The 23273-nt window shown below is 41.1% G+C and overlaps 1 protein-coding gene across 1 annotated transcript in view; it reads right to left on the bottom strand.

Moving 5' to 3' along the window:
* SNAPC3 (small nuclear RNA activating complex polypeptide 3) overlaps positions 1-23273 on the bottom strand; it is a 55003-nt gene that overhangs the window by 5512 nt on the left and 26218 nt on the right. The window contains exons 4-6 of the mRNA XM_066257292.1: positions 16672-16776; positions 14778-14927; positions 1954-2036 (exon numbers count right to left, since the gene is read on the bottom strand). Of these exons, the coding sequence (XP_066113389.1) occupies positions 1954-2036; positions 14778-14927; positions 16672-16776 (338 nt within the window). The remainder of the gene's footprint in view (positions 1-1953; positions 2037-14777; positions 14928-16671; positions 16777-23273) is intronic.

Here is a 23273-nt window from a genome sequence, read left to right as displayed (position 1 = left end):
AAAATGTTTATTTGCTGCCCTTTTAATTCTTACTCTCTCATAAATGACCATTTTTCTGCAGGCTACAGGACAGGTTATCACTTCACACTAAATAGAAAGTGTGTAACAATGCCACCCTTCTCAATATTTTGTCCTGAAAACATTATTTTTCACAAAAATGTTACATTAATGTTAATGTTTAATGGGACTGTTTAAATTGGTCAATATTTAAAATATTTGTTAGTATGAATTGTAATATAGTATTGATATAATCCACAAAAACAAAAAGCTCTTGAAATCCTCAATTATTTACAATATAAAGAAATGCTAAGGCCACTAAGATTGAGAACTGCTACATTAGATTATAAATACAACTGGCTATTATGAGAATATTTATATAAATACTCATAAAAAATATAAATATATATCTACTCTAGTTGCTAGGAAACTGATGGTCTAACTCAGTGGTCCCCAACCTTTTTTGGGCCACTGACTAGTTTTATGTCAGAAAATATTTTCATGGACCAGCCTTTAGGGTGGGATGGATAAATGCATCATGTGACCGAGACAAGCATCAAGAGTGAGTCTTAGACGGATGTAACAGAGGGAATCTGGTCATTTTTTAAAATTAAAACATCGTTCAGACTTAAATATAAATTAAATGGAAATAATCTAAGTTATTCTTTCTCTGCAGACCGGTACCAAATGGCCCACAGACTGGTACAGGTCCGTGGCCCGGGGGTTGGGGACCACTGGTCTGACATGATAATTAGACCTAGATTTCATGTTAACCATATATATCACCACAGGCTAACAACTATATACACTTAATAAGCAGAAAAATAGTAAAAGGTTAGTTTACTACTATCACCTAATACGAATAACAGACATTAATAAAGTGTTTAAGAGGCATTTAGTTTCTTAGATATATCTAAGGCTCAAACAAGATTATAATTTCTAAACTAGTAGACATTAAAAAAAAAATCTGAGGCCCTGGCTGGTTGGCTCAGTGGTAGAGCATCAGCCTGGCGTGCAGGAGTCCTGGGTTCGATTCCAAGCCAGGGCACACAGGAGAAGCGCCCATCTGCTTCTCCACCCTTCCCCCTCTCCTTCCTCTCTGTCTCTCTCTTCCCCTCCCACAGCAGAGGCTCCATTAGAGCAAAGTTGGCCCAGGCTATGAGGAGGGCTCTATGGCTTCTGCCTCAGGCACTAGAATGGCTCTGGTTGCAACAGAGTGACGCCCCAGATGGGCAGAGCATCGCCCCCTGGTGGGCATGCGGGGTGGATCCTGGTCGGGCGCATGCGGGAGTCTGTCTGACTGCCTCCCTGCTTCCAACTTCAGAAAAAATACAAAAAAAAAACAACAAACAAATCTGGACAGCTGGCAAAGATCCTGAAATGGCTGACATCTGTTTTTTGTAGAAAAATTTTCTTCATGAAATAAAAATTTTCATTAACTTACTGGTACCTAGACCAACTCTAAAAATGTCTTTAAAAACTGAGAGAGAGCCTGACCAGGCTGTGGCGCAGTGGATAGACCATCAGCCTGGGACACAGAGGACCCAGGTTTAAATCCCCAAGGTCACCAGCAGGGTCACTGGCTCGAGCATGGGATCACAGACATGACCCCACAGTCGCTGGGTTGAGCCCAAGGTTGATGGATTGAGCAAGGGGTCACTAGCTTGGCTGGAATCCTCCGGTCAAGGCACATATGAGAAAGCAATCAATGAACAACTAAGGTGCCGCAACTATGAGATGGTGCTTCTCATTACTCTCCCTTCCTTCCTGTCTGTCCCTATCTGTAACCCCCCCAAAAAACTGAGAGATTATTTTTTACCCCAAGTCAAACAAAACAACCTAACAAAATAATTCCTAAGTAAAGATCCTTCACAGATCAATGAAAGGATTTATGGAGATAATACCATTTTGAGAACTAGAAATCAAAGACTTTGAGAAGATTTTTGGAAACGGTACCTGCTCAAATCTCTGCACTCGGGATATCTTTTATCATTGTAAAATGTTCCTTCAAAATAAAAGAAGGCTGATCTGTACAGGTCCTATAAGGAAACAGATGGTATTGGGAGAAAGGAATTATAAGAATGCTCTAAGTATTAATTTAAAATTAGTATGTCATAAGATCACACTAATAGTTTAACAGTAACTTTATGCAACTTCATAGACTAGGCTCAGCTCATTCATTAATTTGTTTAATATTTAATGGGGACTTCCTATGTGACAAATATGTTAGTTACCAAGTATAATGTAAATTTTTATCCTATTGCTATTTTAATCACTAGGGTTAATTTAAATTTGTATATTCTCCTGAGATTCATGAAAAAAACCCAAATAGAAATGAAATAAATTCCGATATTATTTTATTGTATGCATGCACAGCAGTGACAGTTACTTTAGATGTCAGAACTAAAAACTAAACAGACATCTTTGGTGTTTTTCCAGTGATAACAATAATCATGGAATTATGTTTATCTGTCATTAAAATTTTTTTCCAATGTGCTTTTATAAAAATTCTTTTTTTTTCCTTTTTTTTCTGAAGCTGGAAACGGGGAGAGACAGTCAGACAGACTCCCACATGTGCCCGACCGGGATCCACCCAGCACACCCCCCAGGGGTGACGCTCTGCCCACCAGGGGGCGATGCTCTGCCCATCGACCAGAGCTACTCAGAGGCCAAGGAGCCATTCCCAGCGCCCGTGCCATCTTTGCTCCAATGGAGCCTCGGCTACGGGAGGGGAAGAGAGAGACAGAGAGGAAGGAGAGGGGGAGGGGTGGAGAAGCAGATGGGTGCTTCTCCTGTGTGCTCTGGCTGGGAATCGAACCCAGGACTTCTGCACGCCAGGCCGACGCTCTACCACTGAGCCAACTGGCCAGGGCCTCTTTATGTTTTTTAATAATTTTAGGCAGGCAGAATGTGAATTTCTATTCTTCTCAATCTTGTCCAAACTACCATTAATAGTTGCAGAACTGGTCTGAACTGTAAGGTTTCTTAACTTTCAGTCTATCCAAAGCCTTCATCCAAGGCATTTCTCTTACTCCTGACTGCATAACAGAATTACAGAAACATCGAAAACCAAGTATCCTCTCAGATCCATTACAGGAGACTGTCTGGGGATGTGGCTCAGGCACTAGTGTTGTCCCAAGCTCCCCAAGAGACTGAAATGTGCAAGCAGTGCCGAGAACCATTCTGTCAGCCCCATCTTGCAACATATACTTCAAATTAGAGCTCCTGAAAGACGGTAAGAGACCTGTGTTCTTTGCCTTAACCTACACTTATTCCTTGGACCTCAGTTTCCTCACCTGTAAAATCAGAATAATACCTGGCATGCTATCTCACAGGATTATGATGAGAATAAAAAGTAGTTTATGAACTATTAATATAAAAGATATAGAACCCTCGGGTATCAAAATAATTCTACCTTAAGATAACCAAATTTCTCTGCTACTTCTTTAAAGCTTCTATTTTTCTTTGTCTTTATTTCCCTATTTACAGACCAACTAGTGTTGGTGTCAGACACCCTTAGAAGACTGGTTTTGCTGTTTCCCCTTGGACAGCTCACTACATCTGGGAGAACCTCTTTTTCTTTGTGTAAAATGTGAGTAAAGCCATTACCTTCTTCCCTGGTGGTGGCAGAGATAAAGGACATAATGTGCATAATGCCATGTCTGGCTTCTGTTAGCAAAAAATATGCCACTTAACATACTTCTAAACCCTCATCATATGGTCCAAAATAAAGGTTCTGAAAGAATAACTACTGCCTTATTTTGGAAACGAAAACAAGGTTTAATGCATATAAAAATTTTGTTCATTATAAAATGTTTCCATAGAACTTTATTTGATATAGGCAACTTAATGCTCTAGAATAATTATTAACTGGAAGGGAGACTCTAAAGAACAAAAGTGTTTTCCATCTAATTTTTCCCCCCCGAAGTTAGAAGCAGGGAGGCAGTCAGACTGACTTCCGCATGCGCCGGGCAGGGATCAACCCGGCATGCCCACTAGGGGGCGATGCTCTGCCCATCTGGGGTGTCACTCCGTTGCAGCCGGAGCCATTCTAGTGCCTGAGGCGGAGGCCATGGAGCTGTCCTCAGTGCCCAGCCAACTTTGCTCCAATGGAACCTTGGCTGGAGGAGGGGAAGAGAGAGATACAGAGGAAGGAGAGGGGGAAGGGTGGAGAAGCAGATGGGTGCTTTTCCTGTGTGCCCTGACCGGGAATTGAACCCAGGCCTTCCACATGCTGGGCCAATGCTCTACTACTGAGCCAACTGGCCAGGGCCTCTATCTAAATTTTAAGTCGTCTATTAAAAACTTTTTCTCATCTCAGTATACAAATAGTTAAGAATAGAAGATGTGCCTGCCAGGCAGTGGTGCAATGAATAAAGCCTTGTCCTGGGATGCAGAGGACCCAGGTTTGAAACCCTGAGGTTGCTGGCTTGAACAAGGGGTCACTGGCTCAGCTAGAGCCCTCCTCCACCTTGGGTCAAGGCACATATAAAAAAAGCAATCAATGAACAATTAAGGTACTGCAACAAAGAATTGATGCTTCTCATCTCTCTCCCTTCCTGTCTGTCCCTATCTGTCTCTCTCTCTCTCTCTCTCACTAAAAAAGAGACAGAGAGAGGGAGACTGGCAAAAAAAACCCCAAACAGACCAAAAAAACCTAATCTTCGTAAAGTAAAAAAAAAGAAATCACAGAATTGGACATTAAAACATGAAGAACAGCCTGACTAAGCGGTGGTGCAGTGGATAGAGTGTCAGACTGGGATGCCAAAGACCCAGGTTCGAGACCCCGAGGTTGCCAGCTTGAGCGCGGGCTCATCTGGTTTGAGCAAAAGCTCACCAGCTTGGACCCAAGGTCACTGGCTCGAGCAAGGGGTTACTCAGTCTGCTGAAGGCCCGCGGTCAAGGCACATATGAGAAAGCAATCAATGAACAACTAAGGTGTCGCAATGCGCAATGAAAAACTAATGATTGATGCTTCTCATCTCTCCGTTCCTGTCTATCCCTCTCTCTGACTCTCTCTCTGTCTCTCAAAAACAAAAACAAAAACATGAAGAACAGTTGGCTGGGCCCTGGCCGGTTGGCTCAGCGGTAGAGTGTCGGCCTGGCGTGCAGGGGACCCGGGTTCAATTCCCGGCCAGGGCACATAGGAGAAGCGCCCATTTGCTTCTCTACCCCCACCCCCTCCTTCCTCTCTGTCTCTCTCTTTCCCTCCCGCAGCCAAGGCTCCACTGGAGCAAAGATGGCCCGGGCGCTGGGGATGGCTCCTTGGCCTCTGCCCCAGGCGCTAGAGTGGCTCTGGTCCCGGCAGAGCGACGCCCGGGAGGGGCAGAGCATCGCCCCCTGGTGGGCAGAGCGTGGCCCCTGGTGGGCGTGCCGGGTGGATCCCGGTCGGGCGCATGCGGGAGTCTGTCTGACTGTCTCTCCCCGTTTCCAACTTCAGAAAAATACAAAAACAAACAAACAAACAAACAAACAAAAGAACAGTTGGCTGGAGCATCATCCCAATACATTAAGGCTGAGGGTTCTATCCCCTGTCAGGGCATCAGCCAATGAATGCATAAATAAGTGGAACAACAAGTCGATGTTTTTCTCTCTCTAAAATCAATACATTAAAAAAAAATTTATGTGAGAAGCCATTTAAAAAATAGCTAAAAGTACGAGCACTATTTTATACATGTATTTTAAAAATGCACTCCATTCTTGAACTACTGTACTCTAAAAAGAAGTGTTAAAAGATAACACATTTTAGACACAAACTTTTTAAAGAGATTTAAATATACTGGCCTCACTCTCCCAGTCCTCTCTCACATACCAAATTAATCAAAGAAAGTTATTTATTTATTTATTTATTTATTTTTAATTTTTTTTTTTTCTGAAGCTGGAAACGGGGAGCGACAGTCAGACAGACTCACGCATGTGTCCGACCGGGATCTACCCAGCACGCCACCAGGGGGCGTCGCTCTGCCATGACCAGAGCCACTCTAGCGCCTGGGGCAGAGGCCAAAGGAGCCATCCCCAGTGCCCGGGCCATCTTTGCTCCAATGGAGCCTTGGCTGCGGGAGGGGAAGAGAGAGACAGAGAGGAAGGAAGGGGGGGTGGAGAAGCAAATGGGTGCTTCTCCTATGTGCCCTGGCCGGGAATCAAACCCAGGACCTCTGCACGCCAGGCCGACACTCTACCGCTGAGCCAACCAGCCAGGGCCTCAAAGAAAGTTTTTTACTCAAAAGTCTTACTTATTGGCTGAAATAAATATTCTCATTTCCTCAACTACGCTTCGAAGGTGAGTTCACAAGGGTCTGAGTTCAGCCTCTACCACTGCTACTGAACATGGGCAAATCATGACAGTGCTCTGACCCATCTTTTTCTTACCTGTAAAATAGTGATAATTCTTTCCAAAGATAGCATATTGTACAGTTAGCACATGCTAAGTGCTCAATAATCAGAGGTATTATTTTAATAGATGGAAGAGGCAAAAAAAATATAACAGCAGATGTGTAAACATTAAAATAGGACCATGGGTTATGTAGCCCCTTGCTTAAAGAGCTGCTGAAGGCATCAGCACTCATATACAAACATAAAAAGCCAAGCAAGCCTGGTTACAAACACTCCGCAGGTTCCCTGGAAGTAAGACCAATTCCCAGATCTGACACAAACCACGCTGAGCAGTGGTGACATACTGGAACGAGAGGGATAAAATTCATAATTTCATTAATAATCTGATTTTATAAACTTTATAGTTACAGCTTTTTAAAATTTTTTTTGGTAGAAATGAGAAATTTTGGATTGCTGCTTCTTTAAAAGAAGAATCTCTTATTACCAGGTCTGCATACAGTCTTGAAATTGCACCTGTTTCTCTTAAATCTAATATCAATCTTCAAGAGCACTGAGATGGCAAACCTGAAGATCCAAACCATTTCAGTGGAACTCAGACAATGTAAGCGAAATCTCGGTGTGAGTCATGATGCTGGTCTCCATGCAGTCACCAAAAAGACTGGGACTCAGCCAGTCTTGTGGGGCAGGCAGACATACCAAATAGTATCAGCATATTATTACAAGTACTACAATGGACAAGAAATGGTGCCAGAGTGGCAAAGAGAGGTCAGGAAAAATTTTACGTAATAAGTGAGTTTTGACCTGGACTTGGAAATAGGAATATGAACTCACCAGACAGATGGAGGGAAGTAAGGACTTTCTACCATGTTCAAACAGAGGCACAAAAAAGTATGGTAGATACTTTTTTGCTTGAGAAAGATAAACATATTAATTTGTGGCTGAAGCATAAGGTGAAAAAATAGTGGGTAAATAGTCTGAAGAGTTAACATGGGACCCATCAGTACAAAGGGCCCTGTATGTCGGCCCAAAGAGCCTGCACTACATGCAGCGGAGACCCACTGAAATTTCTAAATTGGAGAATGACAGGGTCAATTTTTTTGTAAAGACTTTATTTTTATTTATTTATGTATTTATTTTGAGAGAGACAGACAGACAGACACAGAGAGGCAGGAAGGGAGAGAGATGAGAAGCATCAATTCTTTGTGGCAGAACTTAGTTGTACATTGAAGAACTTAGTTGTTCATTGATTGCTTTCTCATATGTGCCTTGATGGGGGTGTGGGTAGGGGTGGGCTCTAGCTGAGCCAGTGACCCCTTGCTCAAGCCAGCGACCTTTGGGCTCAAGGGAGTGACCACAGGGTCATGTCTATGATCCCATACTCGAGCCAGCAATCCCGCGCTCAAGCTGGTGAGCCTGTGCTCAAGCCAGATGAGCCTGTGCTCATCAAGCTGAAAACCTCAGGGTTCTGAACCTGGGTCCTTTGAGTCTCAGGCCAAGGCTGTACTACTACTTAACCCCTGGTCAGGCTAAAGACTTTATTTTTATAGAGAAGTTTTAAGTTTAAAATAAAACTGAAAGTGATACAGATATTTTCCCCACACATCATATCCTCCTCCAATATCAATCTCACTGACCAGAATGATACATTGGTTAGCAGGGATGAACATACATGATACAGCATATCACCCAAAGTCCACAGTTTACCTTAGATTCACTCTTGGTGTTTATTTTTGAAAGGCACTTTGAATGGTATGCATAGGAATGTGGAAAGGTGGGAAGATAAATTAGAAAGTCTCTAACTAAAATATATGGCAATAGAAAAAAATAAGAGTTTGGAGCTATTATGGCAGAATAAACAGGATTGAAAAGGGAGAGTTTGAACTAAAGAAAAAGGGAGATGATAGAATAAGTTTAATTTTAATTTAAACATAGAGCTTGTTTCTGTGTTTCATTCATTTATTCAACAACTGTTCAAGCACTTCCTCTGTGCCATACATCATCAAAACAATAACGATACATCACTGAAAAAAAAACAAACAAACCCCTATCCTCACAAAGTTTATATCCAAGTCACGGAAGCCAGACATATATACTATGACATCAAGTAGTGATGAGTGCTACTTAAAAAAATATATTATGGTCCTGGCCCAATAGCTGTGCTGGTTAGAGCACGGTCCAGACATGCCAAGGCTGCAGGTTTGATTCCCAGTCAGAACACATACAAGAATCAACCAATGAATGCATAATAAATGGGACAACAAATCAATGTTTCCCTGTTTCTCTCTCTCTCTCTATTCCTCTCTCTCCCCCTCTCTCTCTATCTCACACACACACACACACACACACACACACACAAATCAGTCTATCAAAATTAATTTTAAAAAAATTTTTTAAAAAGGCTGTATTATGGAGGTTACTCAAAAAATAAAAATGGGACTGCCTTATGACCCAGCAATTCCAATTTTGGGTATATATCAGAAGAAACCCAAAACACTAATTTGAAAGAATAAATGAACTCCCATGTTCACCGCAGCATTATTGACAATAGCCAAGATACAGAAGCAACCCAAGTGCCCATCAATAGACAAGTGAATAAAAAAGTTGGGGTACAAATACACAATGAATATTATTATCACTTCTCAGCCTTTTGGCTAAGATCAAGTGTGTAGAATATTACCGGGACATAAAAAAGAATGAAATGTTACCATTTGTGACAGTATGAATGAACCTAAAGGATATTATGGTAAGTGAAATAAGCCAGACAGAGAAAGACAAATACCATATGATATCACTCACACATGAAATCTAAAGAATAAACAAACAAACAAACTTGAAACAGATATATATGTATAGATAGAGAGCAAACTGATGAATGCCAGAGGGGTGAGTGCCTGGGGAGCAGGTGAGGAACAGTGATGGGATTCAGTACAGATCGACTATTACAGAATGGGTGTGGGGATGTACAGTACTGCATAAGGAATATAGTCAATAATACTGTAATAGCAATGTATGGGGCCAGCTGGGCACTTGAATAATCAGAGGGAACACTGTGTAACCTACATGAATGCCTATCTGCTGTGCTGTGCACCTGAAAATAATAGTAAATAGTGCTGAATGCAAACTGTAATTAAAAAAAAAAAGAGCACTGGTCGGATGGCTCATTGATAAGAGTGTCAGTCCAGCGCATGGATGTCTCAGGTTCGATTCCCGGCCAGGGCACACAGGAGAAGCACCCATCTGTTTCTCCACCCTTCCCCTCTCCTTTCTCTCTGTCTCTCTCTTTCCCTCCCACTGCTAAGGCTCCACTGGAGCAAAGTTGTCCCAGGCACTGAGAATGGATCTGTGGCCTCTGCCTCAGGTGCTAGAATGGCTCTAGTTGCAATGAATCAATGCCCCAGATGGGCAGAGCATCGCCCCCTAATGGGCTTGCCGGGTGGATCCCAGTTGGGTGCATGCGAGAGTCTGTCTCTCTGCCTCCCCACTTCTAACTTCAGAAAAAAAGAAATACAGCATGACAGGGGAAGAGAATAGTAATCTGGAGGCTGCAGGGAAAGATCTCTCTGCAATGTGACACCTGAAACCAGGAAGAAACAAAGGAGCGAGCTAACTGAATATCTGGGTGCAGAACATTCTAGAGTGTGAGAACAGAAGATGCAAAGGCTCTGAAAAGAATCTTGCTTATGTGAGAAATAGCAAGAATGGCAGTGTGGTTTGAAGGCAAAAATTGATGGAGAGGGTATCAGGCTCTGATGTTGGCAGAAAGGTTCAGATAATGAACCATTTGTAGACTACGATAAGGACTTCAAATTTTACCTCTAGATCAGTGGAAGTCAACCTGGTCCCTACTGCCCACTAGTGGGCATTCCAGCTTTCATGGTGGGCGGTAGCGGAGCAACCAAAGTATAAATAAAAAGATAGATTTAACTATAGTAAGTTGTTTTATAAAGATTTATTCTGCCAAACGTAGCGAAAATTCAACATAAAGTACTTGGTAAATAATTATTATTATATGCTTTAACTTGCTGTAACTCTGCTGTATAAATTTTATTTTATTTTTTATTTTTTGTGGGTGAGATCAGTATTTTATTTTTTGTATTTTTCTGAAGCTGGAAACGGGGAGGCAGTCAGACAGACTCCCGTATGCGCCTGACTGGGATCCACCTGGCACGCCCACCAGGGGGCGATCCTCTGCCCATCTGGGGTGTCGCTCTGTTGCGACCAGAGCCATTCTAGTGCCTGGGGCAGAGGCCACAGAGCCATCCTCAGCGCCCCGGCCAACTTTGCTCCAATGGAGCCTTGGCTGCGGGAGGGGAAGAGAGAGACAGAGAGGAAGGAGAGAGGGAGGGGTGGAGAAGCAGATGGGCGCTTCTCCTGTGTGCCCTGGCTGGGAATCGAACCCGGGACTTCTGCATGCCAGGCCGACACTCTACCACTGAGCCAACCAGCCAGGGCTAAATTTTATAAAGTTACTTCCCTACTTTACAAATCACCATTACTGTGGAACCAGTGGGTAGTTAAAAATTTTTACTACTAACAGAGATACAAAAGTGGGCGGTAGGTATAAAAAGGTTGACTATCCCTGCTCTAGATGTTAAGAGGGAAGCTTCTACAGATCTGATTGAAGAATACCATTGTGGCCGGCATAGAGGGTAGAGAGAAGTGCAAAGGGACGGCAAGACTTCTCAGTAGGCCACAGTAGCAGTTTGGCCGGAGGTGACAATGCCTGCGAAGGATCAGCGCCATGGGCAGACCCCAAACACTGTACATTTTGAAAAGTAGAGCCAAAGTATATACTTACTGACACCTTCAATGTGGGAAGAAAAGGAGGCGAAGATGGCTCCAAGGTTGTTAGCGTAAGTAATGAAGTAGAGTGGGCACAGTCACTGAGATGGGGGACACTGGAGAAGGTATTGGATATGAGGAAGCAGAGAGAGCTAGAGTTTGCTTTTAAACATATTAAGTTTGTGATGGTTATTAAGAGAGCTGATAAAAACTGTCGAGGTCACTGGATATGTAAATCTGGAGTTCAGAGAAGATGTTGGATTGAATACACTCATCTGAGAATTGTAGTATTAATAGCTATGAATCTGGAAGAGGCTGCCTCAGGAGTATACCCAGAAGCAAGGTCACTACACAGAGAAGTCTGACAATCGATTCACAGGCTTAACAGCATTTATAAGTCAGATAGATGAGAATCATCAAGCAAAGAAATTAAAAGTCAGTCAGGGAGGAAGAAAATAAAGTGGGTCTAATGTTCTAAAAGCCAAGTAAAGAAAGTGTTTCAAGGAGAAAGGAATGTTCAATTGTGTCACACGCTGATGAGAAATCAAGTAAGATGAGAACTCACTCTATGATGGCAGCACTACAGTCATTTTGGTGGAATGGTGGGGAACACCATTAGCTAGAGCAGGGGTCCCCAAACTACGGCCCGCGGGCAGCATGCGGCCCCCTGAGGCCATTTATCCGGCCCCGCCGCACTTCCGGAAGGGGCACCTCTTTCATTAGTGGTCATCCGCATCCTGTGCTCCTGGAGTCCTGTATGTGGCGGCATCACTCATGTACAGTACTACTTCCAGTGACACAGGACGCACGTGTCACGGCTCCGGAAGCGCGTCACATCACTTGTTACAGCTAGCAGTGACAAATATGGAACCGGACATTGACCATCTTATTAGCCAAAAGCAGGCCCATAGTTCCCATTGAAATACTGGTCAGTTTGTTGATTTAAATTTACTTGTTCTTTATTTTAAATATTGTATTTGTTCCCATTTTGTTTTTTTACTTTAAAATAAGATATGTGCAGTGTGCATAGGAATTTGTTCATAGTTTTTTATTTATTTTTTATTTTTTGCAGGGACAGAGAGAGAATCAGAGAGAGGGATAGATAGGGACAGACAGACAGGAATGGAGAGAGATGAGAAACATCAATCATCAGTTATCAGCCTTTCGTTGCGACACCTTAGTTGTTCATTGATTGCTTTCTCATATCTTTCTCATATGTGCCTTGACCGGGGGCCTTCAGCAGACCGAGTAACTCCTTGCTGGAGCCAGCAACCTTGGGTCCAAGCTGGTGAGCTTTTTGCTCAAGCCAGATGAGCCCGTGCTCAAGCTGGCAACCTCGGGTTCTCGAACCTGGGTCCTTCTGCATCCCAGTCCGATTCTCTATCCACTGCGCCACCACCTGGTCAGGCCATAGTTTTTTTTTATAGTCCGGCCCTCCAACGGTCTGAGGGACAGTGAACTGGCCACCTGTGTAAAAAGTTTGGGGACCCCTAAGCTAGAGGAAGATACACTGTCAAGAACAAGTGTCAACAACAACAACCACCACCAAAGAACAGGTGTCAGGCCTGACAAGGCAGTGGCACAGTGGATAGAGCGTTGGACTGGGACACAGAGGACCCAGGTTCGAAACCCTGAGGTCACTGGCTTGAGCACGGGCTCATCCAGGTTGAATGCAGGGTCGCTGGCTTGAGCCCAAAGGTCGCTGGCTTGAAGCCCAAGGTCACTGGCTTGAGCAAGGGGTCACTTGCTCTGGTATAGGCCCCTGATCAAGGCACATATGAGAAAACAATCAATGAACAACTAAGGAGCTGCAACAAAGAATTGATGCTTCTCATCTCTCTCCCTTCCTGTATGTCTGTCCCTCTCTCTGACTCTGTTTTTAAAAATAAAAAATCAGGTGTCAGGATGGGAGATATATTACAGCATATTCTTGCATTAATGGGAGAGATGACACAATGACAAAAGACTGATGATACAGGGACAAGAGGGGATAATTACAAGAACAAAGTCCTTGGTTAAGCAATTGGGAGGAACCCAGTGGCCACACAGACTGACCTTGGCAGCTGGTCAAGTTCATCCACTGTTAACCGGTGGGAAGGCAGGGTGCATGGGCAGATGGGTAAATGTGGGCAAAAGGGATGGAAAATCCTTTTCTGATTCATTTATTTTCTCAGTAAAATAAACAGCAAGGTTTTCAGTTAAAGGTAAGCCATGAAGGGAAAATGTTGGCAGTTTCAGAAGGAAGGAAACAGTTGCTTTGAAAAGGGGCAGAGTGAATCAACTACAGAGATGCAGTAAAAATACCAGGCAGCACTGAGGTTGCGTAGAAATGTCCAGTAGGCATTTAAAATAATGGTTTAGAAATCAGGAGAGAATGTGGCTATACACAGAGATGAACAGAGACTGGAATACATGTAAAACCATGAAAATTGGGTTAAAGAGCAGGGGGAAAATTAAAGTAAGAACAATTGAGATAAAACCTAAGTTATAACATTTATGTGGCTGGTGGCATAGGAATGAGCAAAAACAGATTGTGATGGTGTCTGCCCAGACTCTACCTCTGTGCTGGTTGGTCCAAATATCTTTTTCCTGTTCTATAAGAGATGCTGCCCCTCTTATGTGGGCCAGTAGATCTGAGGTCCTCTGCCAACTGCACCAGGTAACAGAGTTAGTTCAAGCTTGCCCATGATAAAATTCAGGAAGATCAAGGCCCTACTACTTCACTGGGCAAAGGATCCCTCTGAAAACTCCGTGGATAGCCAGCCTACCATTCTGGTCCTTTACATACTTATCCAGTAAGTATGTAAGCTTTCTCTGTCATTTTGAGAATATCACCCTGGGAAACACCAGCAATGACAAACATCATTGCTAGGTTCCTGTTTGATATTGGTGCTTAACTGACAGGTCCTCCTACAAGCAGTGAGATTATCAGGTAAACTCCAGTCCTTTGCTGGGGGCAGTTATAACAAACCCATACAGAGTTTGAAAAAAGAGAAAGTGAACAGAAAATTCAAATGCCACAGCAAAATCAAGTTGTATCAACATGGAAAAAGAGATCAACCTGACCAGGTGGTGGTGCAGTGGATAGAGTGTTGGCCTGGGATGCTGAGGACCCAGGTTCGAAACCACGAGGTGGCCAGCTTGAGCGCGGGTTCACCAGTTTGAATGTGGGGTCGCTGGCTTGAGTGTGGGATCATAGACATGACCCCATGGTCACTGTCTTTAACCCAAAGGTCACTGGATTGAGCAAGGTTGTCACTTGCTCTACTGTAGCTCCCCAGTCAAGGCACATATGAGAAAGCAATCAATGAACAACTAAGGTGCTGCAACGAGGAAATGATGCTTCTCATCTCTCTCCCTTCCTGTCAGTCCCTGTCTCTCTCTTGCTTAAAAAAAAAAAAAATCAATCAATTAAACAATTAGGTAGTTGCTATGATCTCTGAAGGAAGAGTATACAAAGAATGGGTGAAAATGACAAGGATATGAGCAAATAAAAACTGAGTATAACCTAATCTTTGAAAAGATCTTGGTGATAAAGAGCAGGGAGAAGACAGGCTTTGAGGGAATGGCTTTGAAGAAGAAAGGATTTACTGGAATATTTATGACCCTGCTGGAGTAACCATTATTTCTTCATGCTTTATGGGGGTAAAAAAAAATCACCTTACTTTGCTAATGTGCTCAGGGGCTTGGTCAGGATTGTTGCTGAATTCCCCACCGATCTGGAGGTCACTGACACAGCAGATTGAATCCCGTAGTTCCGTGAGCTTTTGACTGCCCAATACCAGCATCGTCTGGTATGGTTTGTGTTCTTTGTGCTAAAAGTCAAACAGTAAATAAGTAAGTGTCCACTTAGAAATAAGTAATTACACAATACTGTCATGATCAGATATGAATTAAGTTAATGGTTTTTTAAACTTAAGTTATTCCCCTAACCTGGTGTGCTGTGTTTTTAAAAATTCTGTATTTGTCTATTTGGCATTCATTAATTACAGGTCCAAACTAATGGCCAAAGTTGTTTACATCTCCCCTGTGATACAGAGCCCATATGCTAAAACCACCTCCTTTATCTAACTTTCACATACCAAGCCAAGCTATAGACAACTAGGGACAACCCCTCTGTCCTAGAGCACCCTAGAATTACTCAAACTAGTCAAGCCTAAACTGTCCACTCTGTCTTGGCTTGTCTTTCCTGCAGAAAACCTAATAAAGGCTATGGCCTATGCCTTCCCCCCCTCCTTTTCTCCTGACTGACTCTGGTGCTTCCTGCTGTGGGCCTATTCATAGCATGGCATACCCCCTCCTCTCAGGAAATGTAAGTAGTAAAAAAATCTTTCAATGACATTAGCGTCTAGTGTTGTCACTCAGTCACCTCCATATATTAAAATCCACGGGTATAACGGAGACACTTAGTGCGATGTTCTGAATGTTGGTGTCTGCCCAAATTTTGTACGTTGGAATCTAAACACCCAAAGTGATGGTGGTAGGAGGTGGGGCCTTTGGGAGGTAACTGGGTTATGAGGGTGTTCTCATGAATGGGATTAGTGCTCTTATAAAAGAGATCCCGCAGAGCTTCCTCACCCTTTCTGGTATGAAAAATCATCAGCCTAGAAGAGAGCCCCACCCTGAGCATGCTGGCACCCTGAACGTGGACTTCCAGCATGCAGAACTATCAAATGAATTTGTTATTTATAAGTCACCCAGTTGGTGACATTTTGTTATGGAAGCCAGAATAGACTAAGATACTTGGAAATAAAACTTTTTTACTTTAAGCTGCAATTTATAATCAAGATGCTACAAAAATGACATTAGCATGAAAAGCCTGTGGACTATAACTTTATCTACCAGCACTGTCTTTCAAAATTTCCTGGAAGTACAATGAATTCAAGCAATCTATTCACTACTCTAATGTTAAAAACCCAGAGGTTCCATTTTATTTGTTTTGTTTTATTTGACTGGTAGTTTGAGATCTTCATCCAACAAGACAAGCAGTACTAACTATATTCCAGATGCTTCATAGTAGCCCATTTATTCATAAGTGCAATTTATGTATAGCAATATTTCAATTAAGCCTCATTAAAGTTTATGACATCTATCTGGCAAATCAAGAATACATACATTTTGGTACAGGATAGTTCTTTTTATTAGAGACTCCTAAGGAATTCCTAGATATCCCTGACCTGTTAATTTCCACATTTTCATCAAAGAGCTGTCTTTAGTTAAACAACTTCCCAAGTATTCTAAACTGGTGAGCAAAACTCACCCCACTCCTTCTAGTGAAAAAATAACCCTCATGATATTTATAATTAGAATCATTGTGGATTTCTATAAACTTGTAGTTGCTTCCATTACACAATGGTATGCATTCCAACTGTCATCCCATTAATCATGAGATTATCTGAAATTTGATCTTATAATATTCCTTATTAAAACAAAGAGCTCAAGAATAGCACTTGCTTGCATTTATTTTGAACCCTAAGGAATGTGACTCTTCAAATAATTAAACCACTTGACAAAAGTCACTCATATTATCTGTGGAATCCAAAAGTTTTTTCTACTGACCTTATGAAATATTACAGGGTACAAGATATTCACGGATAGGATAAGTTCCCCTTCATTAATCATGTTTGCTGGATTTTCAGGCTTTTTTCCTATGGCATGTGACTCCTGAAGGAGGAAATTAATGAGAGTTTAAACTGTGACACCATGACTTAGATAAGAAGTGGTGTGGAACAGTGACTATAATCAATAACTGAGTCAAATTACCCCGATTTTTACTCCTACTTCTATATCAAGAAAATTGTTAAAACCTCATTAAGCTTTAGTTTCATCATCTATAAAAAACAGAAAATATTTATTTTATTGAACTGTTGCTGGAAATGTATACTTAAAGCACCTAGTAAGATGTCTGGCACTAAGTACTCATCAACTGATGATAAAACAGGAATAACAGGAATATAAACTAATGCTGATAGAACACTGGCATTTATAGTTACTAATATTCACACATCTCATCTCATATTATTATGAGAGACATTTGACAGATGAAGCTCAAAGGTTCAGATTTACCCCAACAACAAGTAAACCAACAAGTTAGGATGTAAATACAGATATATGTGGCTTTTAAAACTCTTGCTTTTTACAACATTGTCAAATCTTTAATACACTACAATCTCTTTTATATGTGCTTAATAACTATAAAATAGGGGCCACCAGAGTGGACTGGTTAAAGGTGCAAACGATGATTTAAAAATCAGTAGGAGTGATGCCATACAAAATGGTGAAGTAGACGCTCTAAGGATCAGTCCCTCCACCAAAGCAACCAATTAAGATGGGAAAAGAGATCAGATTCAACTATTTTAGAACTCTAGAACCTGATCAGGTACTTATAGTATCAACCAGGGGCGTGCTTGATGAAGGGATAAGGTGCTGATTTTTCATAAATAAGCAAATGGTGCAAACTAACTACAATTCTCCCAGTTTTAACCCTGCTGCAAATGTGCAGATAGCAGTTCATGGTCCTAGAAGTAATGACTGATACCAAGACAGGCAATAAGGACTCTGTTCTTCAAAAATTGGGGGTTGTGTGTTTTGGTTGGTTTACTGAAGCCCTGAAGGCCTGGTGCAGACAGATATTCACCTTGGTTTCAGCCCCCTTGCCAGCTGTGTCTTCCCCAAACAACAGCAATTGGAAAATTTGTAGAACCCTGACCAGATAGCTCAGTTGGTTAGAGTGTTGTCCTGATACGCCAAGGTTGTAGGTTCAATCCTTGGTCAGGGCACATATAAGAATCAACCAATAAATGCATAAATAAGTGGAACAACAAATTGATGCTTGTCTCTCCCCTTCCTTTCTCTCTAAAAATCAATAAACAAAAAATATTTTTTAAACAATGAAAATTTAAAGGAACAAGAAACTTTTTTTTCATTTGTGGAGGTAGAGTGGTGGCACACTGGATAAGGAAGGCATAGACCTGGCATGCTGAGGTTGCTGGTTCATTTGTGGAGGTAGACACTTAGAGAAAGGCCACTGGTTGACCACAGAGATAATAAAATAGAAACACTGGTGATAATGCACAACTTGGGATATTGTAAAAATAGTTTGGAAAAGTCAGAAACAGCTCCAGCCCTCAACAAGCAAAAAAACATACTCCAAATGTCCAGTGCTTAACAAACATTTATAAAATACAAAAAGAAACAGGAAAATATGGCCCATTTAGAGAAAAAAAGAATTGGACAGAAATCACCCTTGAGGAAACTTGGGTGGTAAAATTACTAATCGACGATGTTGAATGTACTCAATAACTTAAAGAAAACCACATATAGAGAGCTAAAGGAAATCAAGTTCCTTAATAAGATTAACAGCCAGTTTCTCACCAGAAACCTTGTAGACAAGAAGGCAGCGGACTACATATTAAAGGCCTAAAAAAAAAACACCTGTCAGCCAAGAATTCTATACATGGAAAAACTATCCTTCAGAAATGAGGGAGAAATTAGGACATTTTTCTCAGATAAACAAAAGCTGAGGGAGTTCATTATCAGTAGATTTTCCCTATAATAAATGCCAAAAGAGTTCTTTAGTTGATATTGGAAAAACATTAGAGCAATGGCTTTCAACATTTTTACATTTGGGGATGGGTGATGTGGTCAGCTGGAAATGTACACAAGCAGCTAATAAAGTTTTATCACAGTGTGCATAACAGCGCAACACGGTATATGCTGGTGCTTCACATGTATGATACATTGAATACTACGTAAGTCTTCAAAGGGTTTTTTGGGTTTGTTTTTTTTTTAAATAAGCGAGAGATGGAGAGGTAGAAACAGACTCCCACATGCACTCTGACCAGGACCAACTGGGCAAGCCCCCTATCAGATGATGCTCTGCCCATCTGGGCCATTGCTCCGTTGCTCAGCACCTGAGTTATTTATATTTTAGCAACCTGAGGTGAGACCATGGAGCCATCCTCAGTGCCCATGGCCAACTTTGCTAGAACCATTTGAGCTATGGCAGCAGGAGGTGAAAAGAGAGTGATGGGGGTAAAGGGAGAGGTGGAGAAGTAGATTGGTGCTTCTCCTGTGTGCCTTGACCAGGAATAGAACCTGGACATCTAAACACCAGGCTGATGCTCTACCACTAAACCAACCAGCCAGGGCTACATAAGTTTGTACAAAAGCTTTTGGTCTATTATGCATGATTTGTAAATGCTCTGTACTGTGCAATAGGTTATTTGAACAAGCCAACAAGTTCCAAAGATTCCTAAGACAACCTCAGTAGTATTTTCATCAATATAACAGGCTAATAAGTGGCAATCACCCTAAGCATAACCAAATTCAACTAAGATCACTGGGTCTATAATCTTCATCCAATGTCAGGGTGGTTCATACTTTTGAGGACTGGCACAAAATTTCTGGAGGATTGGCAGTTAAAAAACACCGTTTTATAAAACTGAGACCCACAGACATAAATAAAAGTAAAGTGGTTCCCAGGGGGAAGAGGATGTGGTGGAGGGGGCAGGGAGAAGGGGAAGGGTGTAAACAGGGACAAATATAAGATGATGGAAAATAATTTGACTTTGGGTGATGGGTATACAACATAATCAACAGTTCAAATGTTATTGAAACATATACCTGAAACCTATGTGCTCTCTCTTTTTTTTTTTTTTTTTGACAGAGACAGAGAGAGGAACAGGTAGGGGCAAAGAGACAGAAAGGGAGAGAGATGAGAAGCATCAATTCTTCACTGTGGCACCTTAGTTGTTCACTGACTGTTTTCTCATATGTGCCTTCACCGGGGAGCTATAGCAGACCAAGTGACCCATTGCTCAAGCCAGCGACCTTTGGGCTCAGGCCAGCAACCATGGGGTCATGTCTATGATCTCACACTCAAGTCAGTGACCCTGTGCTCAAGCTAGTGAGCCCCTGCTCAAGCTGGATGATCCTGTGCTCAACCGGTGACCTCAGGGTTTCGAACCTGGGTCCTCCGTGTCCCAGTCCTATACTCTATCCACTGTGCCACCACCTGGTCAGGCTTTACTCTTATTGAACAATGTTACCCTGTTAAAGTTAACTTTCTAAATAAAATTTAAAATTTAAAAAACAAAACATTGTTTTAGAGAATAACTCAAATCCATTAGAAGAAATAAAGAACACTGATAAAAGGCCTGACCTGTGGTGGTGCAGTGGATAAAGCGTCAACTTGGAAGGCTGAAGTCACTGGTTCAAAACCCTGGGCTTGCCCAGTCAAAGCACATATGGGAGATGATGCTTCCTGCTCATATCCCTTTCTCTCTCTCCCCCTTCTAAAACGAATAAATAAAACTAAAAAAACAAAACAAAACAAAAACACTGAGAAAGGTAACCACAAAGGTAAATAGGAAAGCCAGTATTGCTGTATTTTTGGTTTATAACTTTTTTCCAAAAACAAAACAATAATCAGTAATTACTGTAAATGTAAATGGCTTAAACCAGGGGTAGTCAACCTTTTTACACCTACCGCCCACTTTTGTATCTCTGTTAGTAGTAAATTTTCTAACCGCCCACCGGTACCATAGTAATGGTGATTTATAAAGTAGGGAAGTAACTTTACTTTATAAAATTTATACAGCAGAGTTACAGCAAGTTAAAGCATATAATAATAATAACTTACCAAGTATTTTATGTCGGATTTTCGCTAAGTTTGGCAGAATAAATCTTTATAAAACAACTTACTATAGTTAAATCTATCTTTTTATTTATACTTTGGTTGCTCCGCTACCACCCACCATGAAAGCTGGAATGCCCACTAGTGGGTGGTAGGGACCAGGTTGACTACCACTGGCTTAAACTCTCCTATTCAAAAAGCAAAAAGACTCAGAGATTGCATAAAACACTTGATCAATTATATATAGATTTACTCTCTAGGAGAGACTCATTTTAGATATGAAGACACAAAGAAGTTGAAAGTAAAAGAACAGAGTAAGAGTAACAGAATAAATAGTAACCAAAAGAAAGCTGGGGTGGCTATGTTATTTAAGTTAAAAGACATTATATAAGAGACAAAGAAGGACATTATGTATTCATAAAACCCAGCAAGAAGATACAGTAATTATAAACATATAAGCTAAGAACAGAATCCCAAAATACATGAAGCAGAAATTGACAGAATTGAAGGGAGAAATAGACTATTCTACAGTAAGAGTTAGAAACTTCAATACCTCAATTTCCATGAGCAGAGAAACCAGACAGAAAATTAACAAGGTAAGAGAAGACTGGAACAACACTAAACCAATGAGACCTAACACTCCATTCAACAACAGAACAGTCTTCTCAAGTGTGCGTCCAGACAGACCACCAAGTCTTCATAAATTTATAGACTAAAATCATAACAAATATTTTTTTCTGATCACAATTTATGAGACTAGAAATCAGTAACAGGAGGAAAAATGTAAAAATTCAGACATGTGAAAATTAAACAACACAAATAACCAATGGGTCAAAAACAAATCACAAGGGCAATTAGAAAATACCTTGATACAAATGAAAATGAAAACGTAAGAAAAAGAAACAGATAAAATGCAGCAAAAGCAGTACAAAAAGAATATGTAGAGCTGTAAACACCTACCTTAAAAAGAACAATCTCAAATCAGTAACCTAACTATATACAATTAGAAACTAGAAAAAGAAGAACTAAGCCCAAAGCTAGCAAAAGAAAAGAATCCAAACTGACTCAAAAAAAAATAGAAAAATCTAAATAGATTTATATGAGTAAGGAGAGTGACTTAGTAATAAAAATCTTCCTAACAAAGTGAAGCCCAGGACTCTATTATTTCACTGGTCAATTCTACCAAATCATGTCAACTGATGCAGAAAAAGCATCTGACAAAATCCAATTTCTTTTTTCATGCTAACACAATAAACTAGGAAGAGAAGGAAACTTAATATGATAAAGGTCATATTTGAGAAACTCACAGCCAAAATCATACTCAATGGTGAATGAATGATAAAGATGTGACTTTTGCCACCTCTTTAAACAAAGTACAAGGAATTCTAACCAGAGCAATTAGGCAAGGAGCAAAAAAGGAAAGGGAAAGAAGTAAGAAAGACACACAATGTAAAGAGATAAAATTATCTGTTTGTGGGGACATGACATGCATGATCTTCTATGTACAAAATCCTAAAGAATTCACATAAAAGAAACCCTGTTAGAGCTAATAAACAAATTAAGCAAAGTTGCAGGATATAAAACCAACACATAAAAATCAAGTGTATTTCTATACAGTAACAATGAACAATCTTTGAAACAGATATTAAGAAAACAATTCCATTTAAAATGCACCAAAAGGAATAAAATACTTAGTAATAAATTTAACAAAGGAGATGAAAGACTTCTATAGAAAAAAACTATACCACATTGTTAAGGTGATAATAACACCCAAATGATATTCAGATTCAATGAAACCCCTATCAAAATCTCAAATTGGGGGTGGTGGTGGCAGAAATAGAAAATCCTATGCTAAAAACAATTTTTAAAAAATGGAAAGATTAACATTTCCAAATTTCAAAAATGATCACAAAGGTACAGTAATCAAAACAATGTGGAATCAGGATAGAGACAGACATAGAGATCAATGGAATGGAGAACTCAGAAATAAATCTAATAATACAATTGACTTTCAACAAAGGTCCCAAGACCATTCAGTAAGAAAAAGACACTCTTCAACTTATGCTAGGGAAAGTAGATATCTACATGGAAAAGAATGAAGTTGAACCTTTACTTCATACCATATATACTGCTCACAAAAATTAGGGGATATTTCAAAATGAATATGAAGTGATAAAAAAAAAAAGTATTTGGCGCTTTTTTTTTTTTTGTATTTTTCTGAAGCTGGAAATGGGGAGGCAGTCAGAAAGACTCCCGCATGCGTCCGACCAGGATCCACCCGGCACACCCACCAGGGGGTGATGCTGTGCCCATCCGGAGCGTCACTCTGTTGCAACCAGAGCCACTCTAGCACCTGAGGCAGAGGCCATAGAGCCATCCCCAGCGCCCGGGCCATCTTTGCTCCAATGGAGCCTCGGGAGGAGAAGAGAGAGACAGAGAGGAAGGAGAGGGGGAGGGGTGGAGAAGCAGATGGGCACTTCTCCTGTGTGCCCTGGCCAGGAATCGAACCCTGGACTTCCGCACG

Source organism: Saccopteryx bilineata, chromosome 2, assembly GCF_036850765.1.
Source record: "Saccopteryx bilineata isolate mSacBil1 chromosome 2, mSacBil1_pri_phased_curated, whole genome shotgun sequence".
Taxonomy (NCBI): domain Eukaryota; kingdom Metazoa; phylum Chordata; class Mammalia; order Chiroptera; family Emballonuridae; genus Saccopteryx; species Saccopteryx bilineata.
Note: the sequence above shows the minus strand (reverse complement) of the source record. Positions and strands in the feature narration are given on the sequence as shown.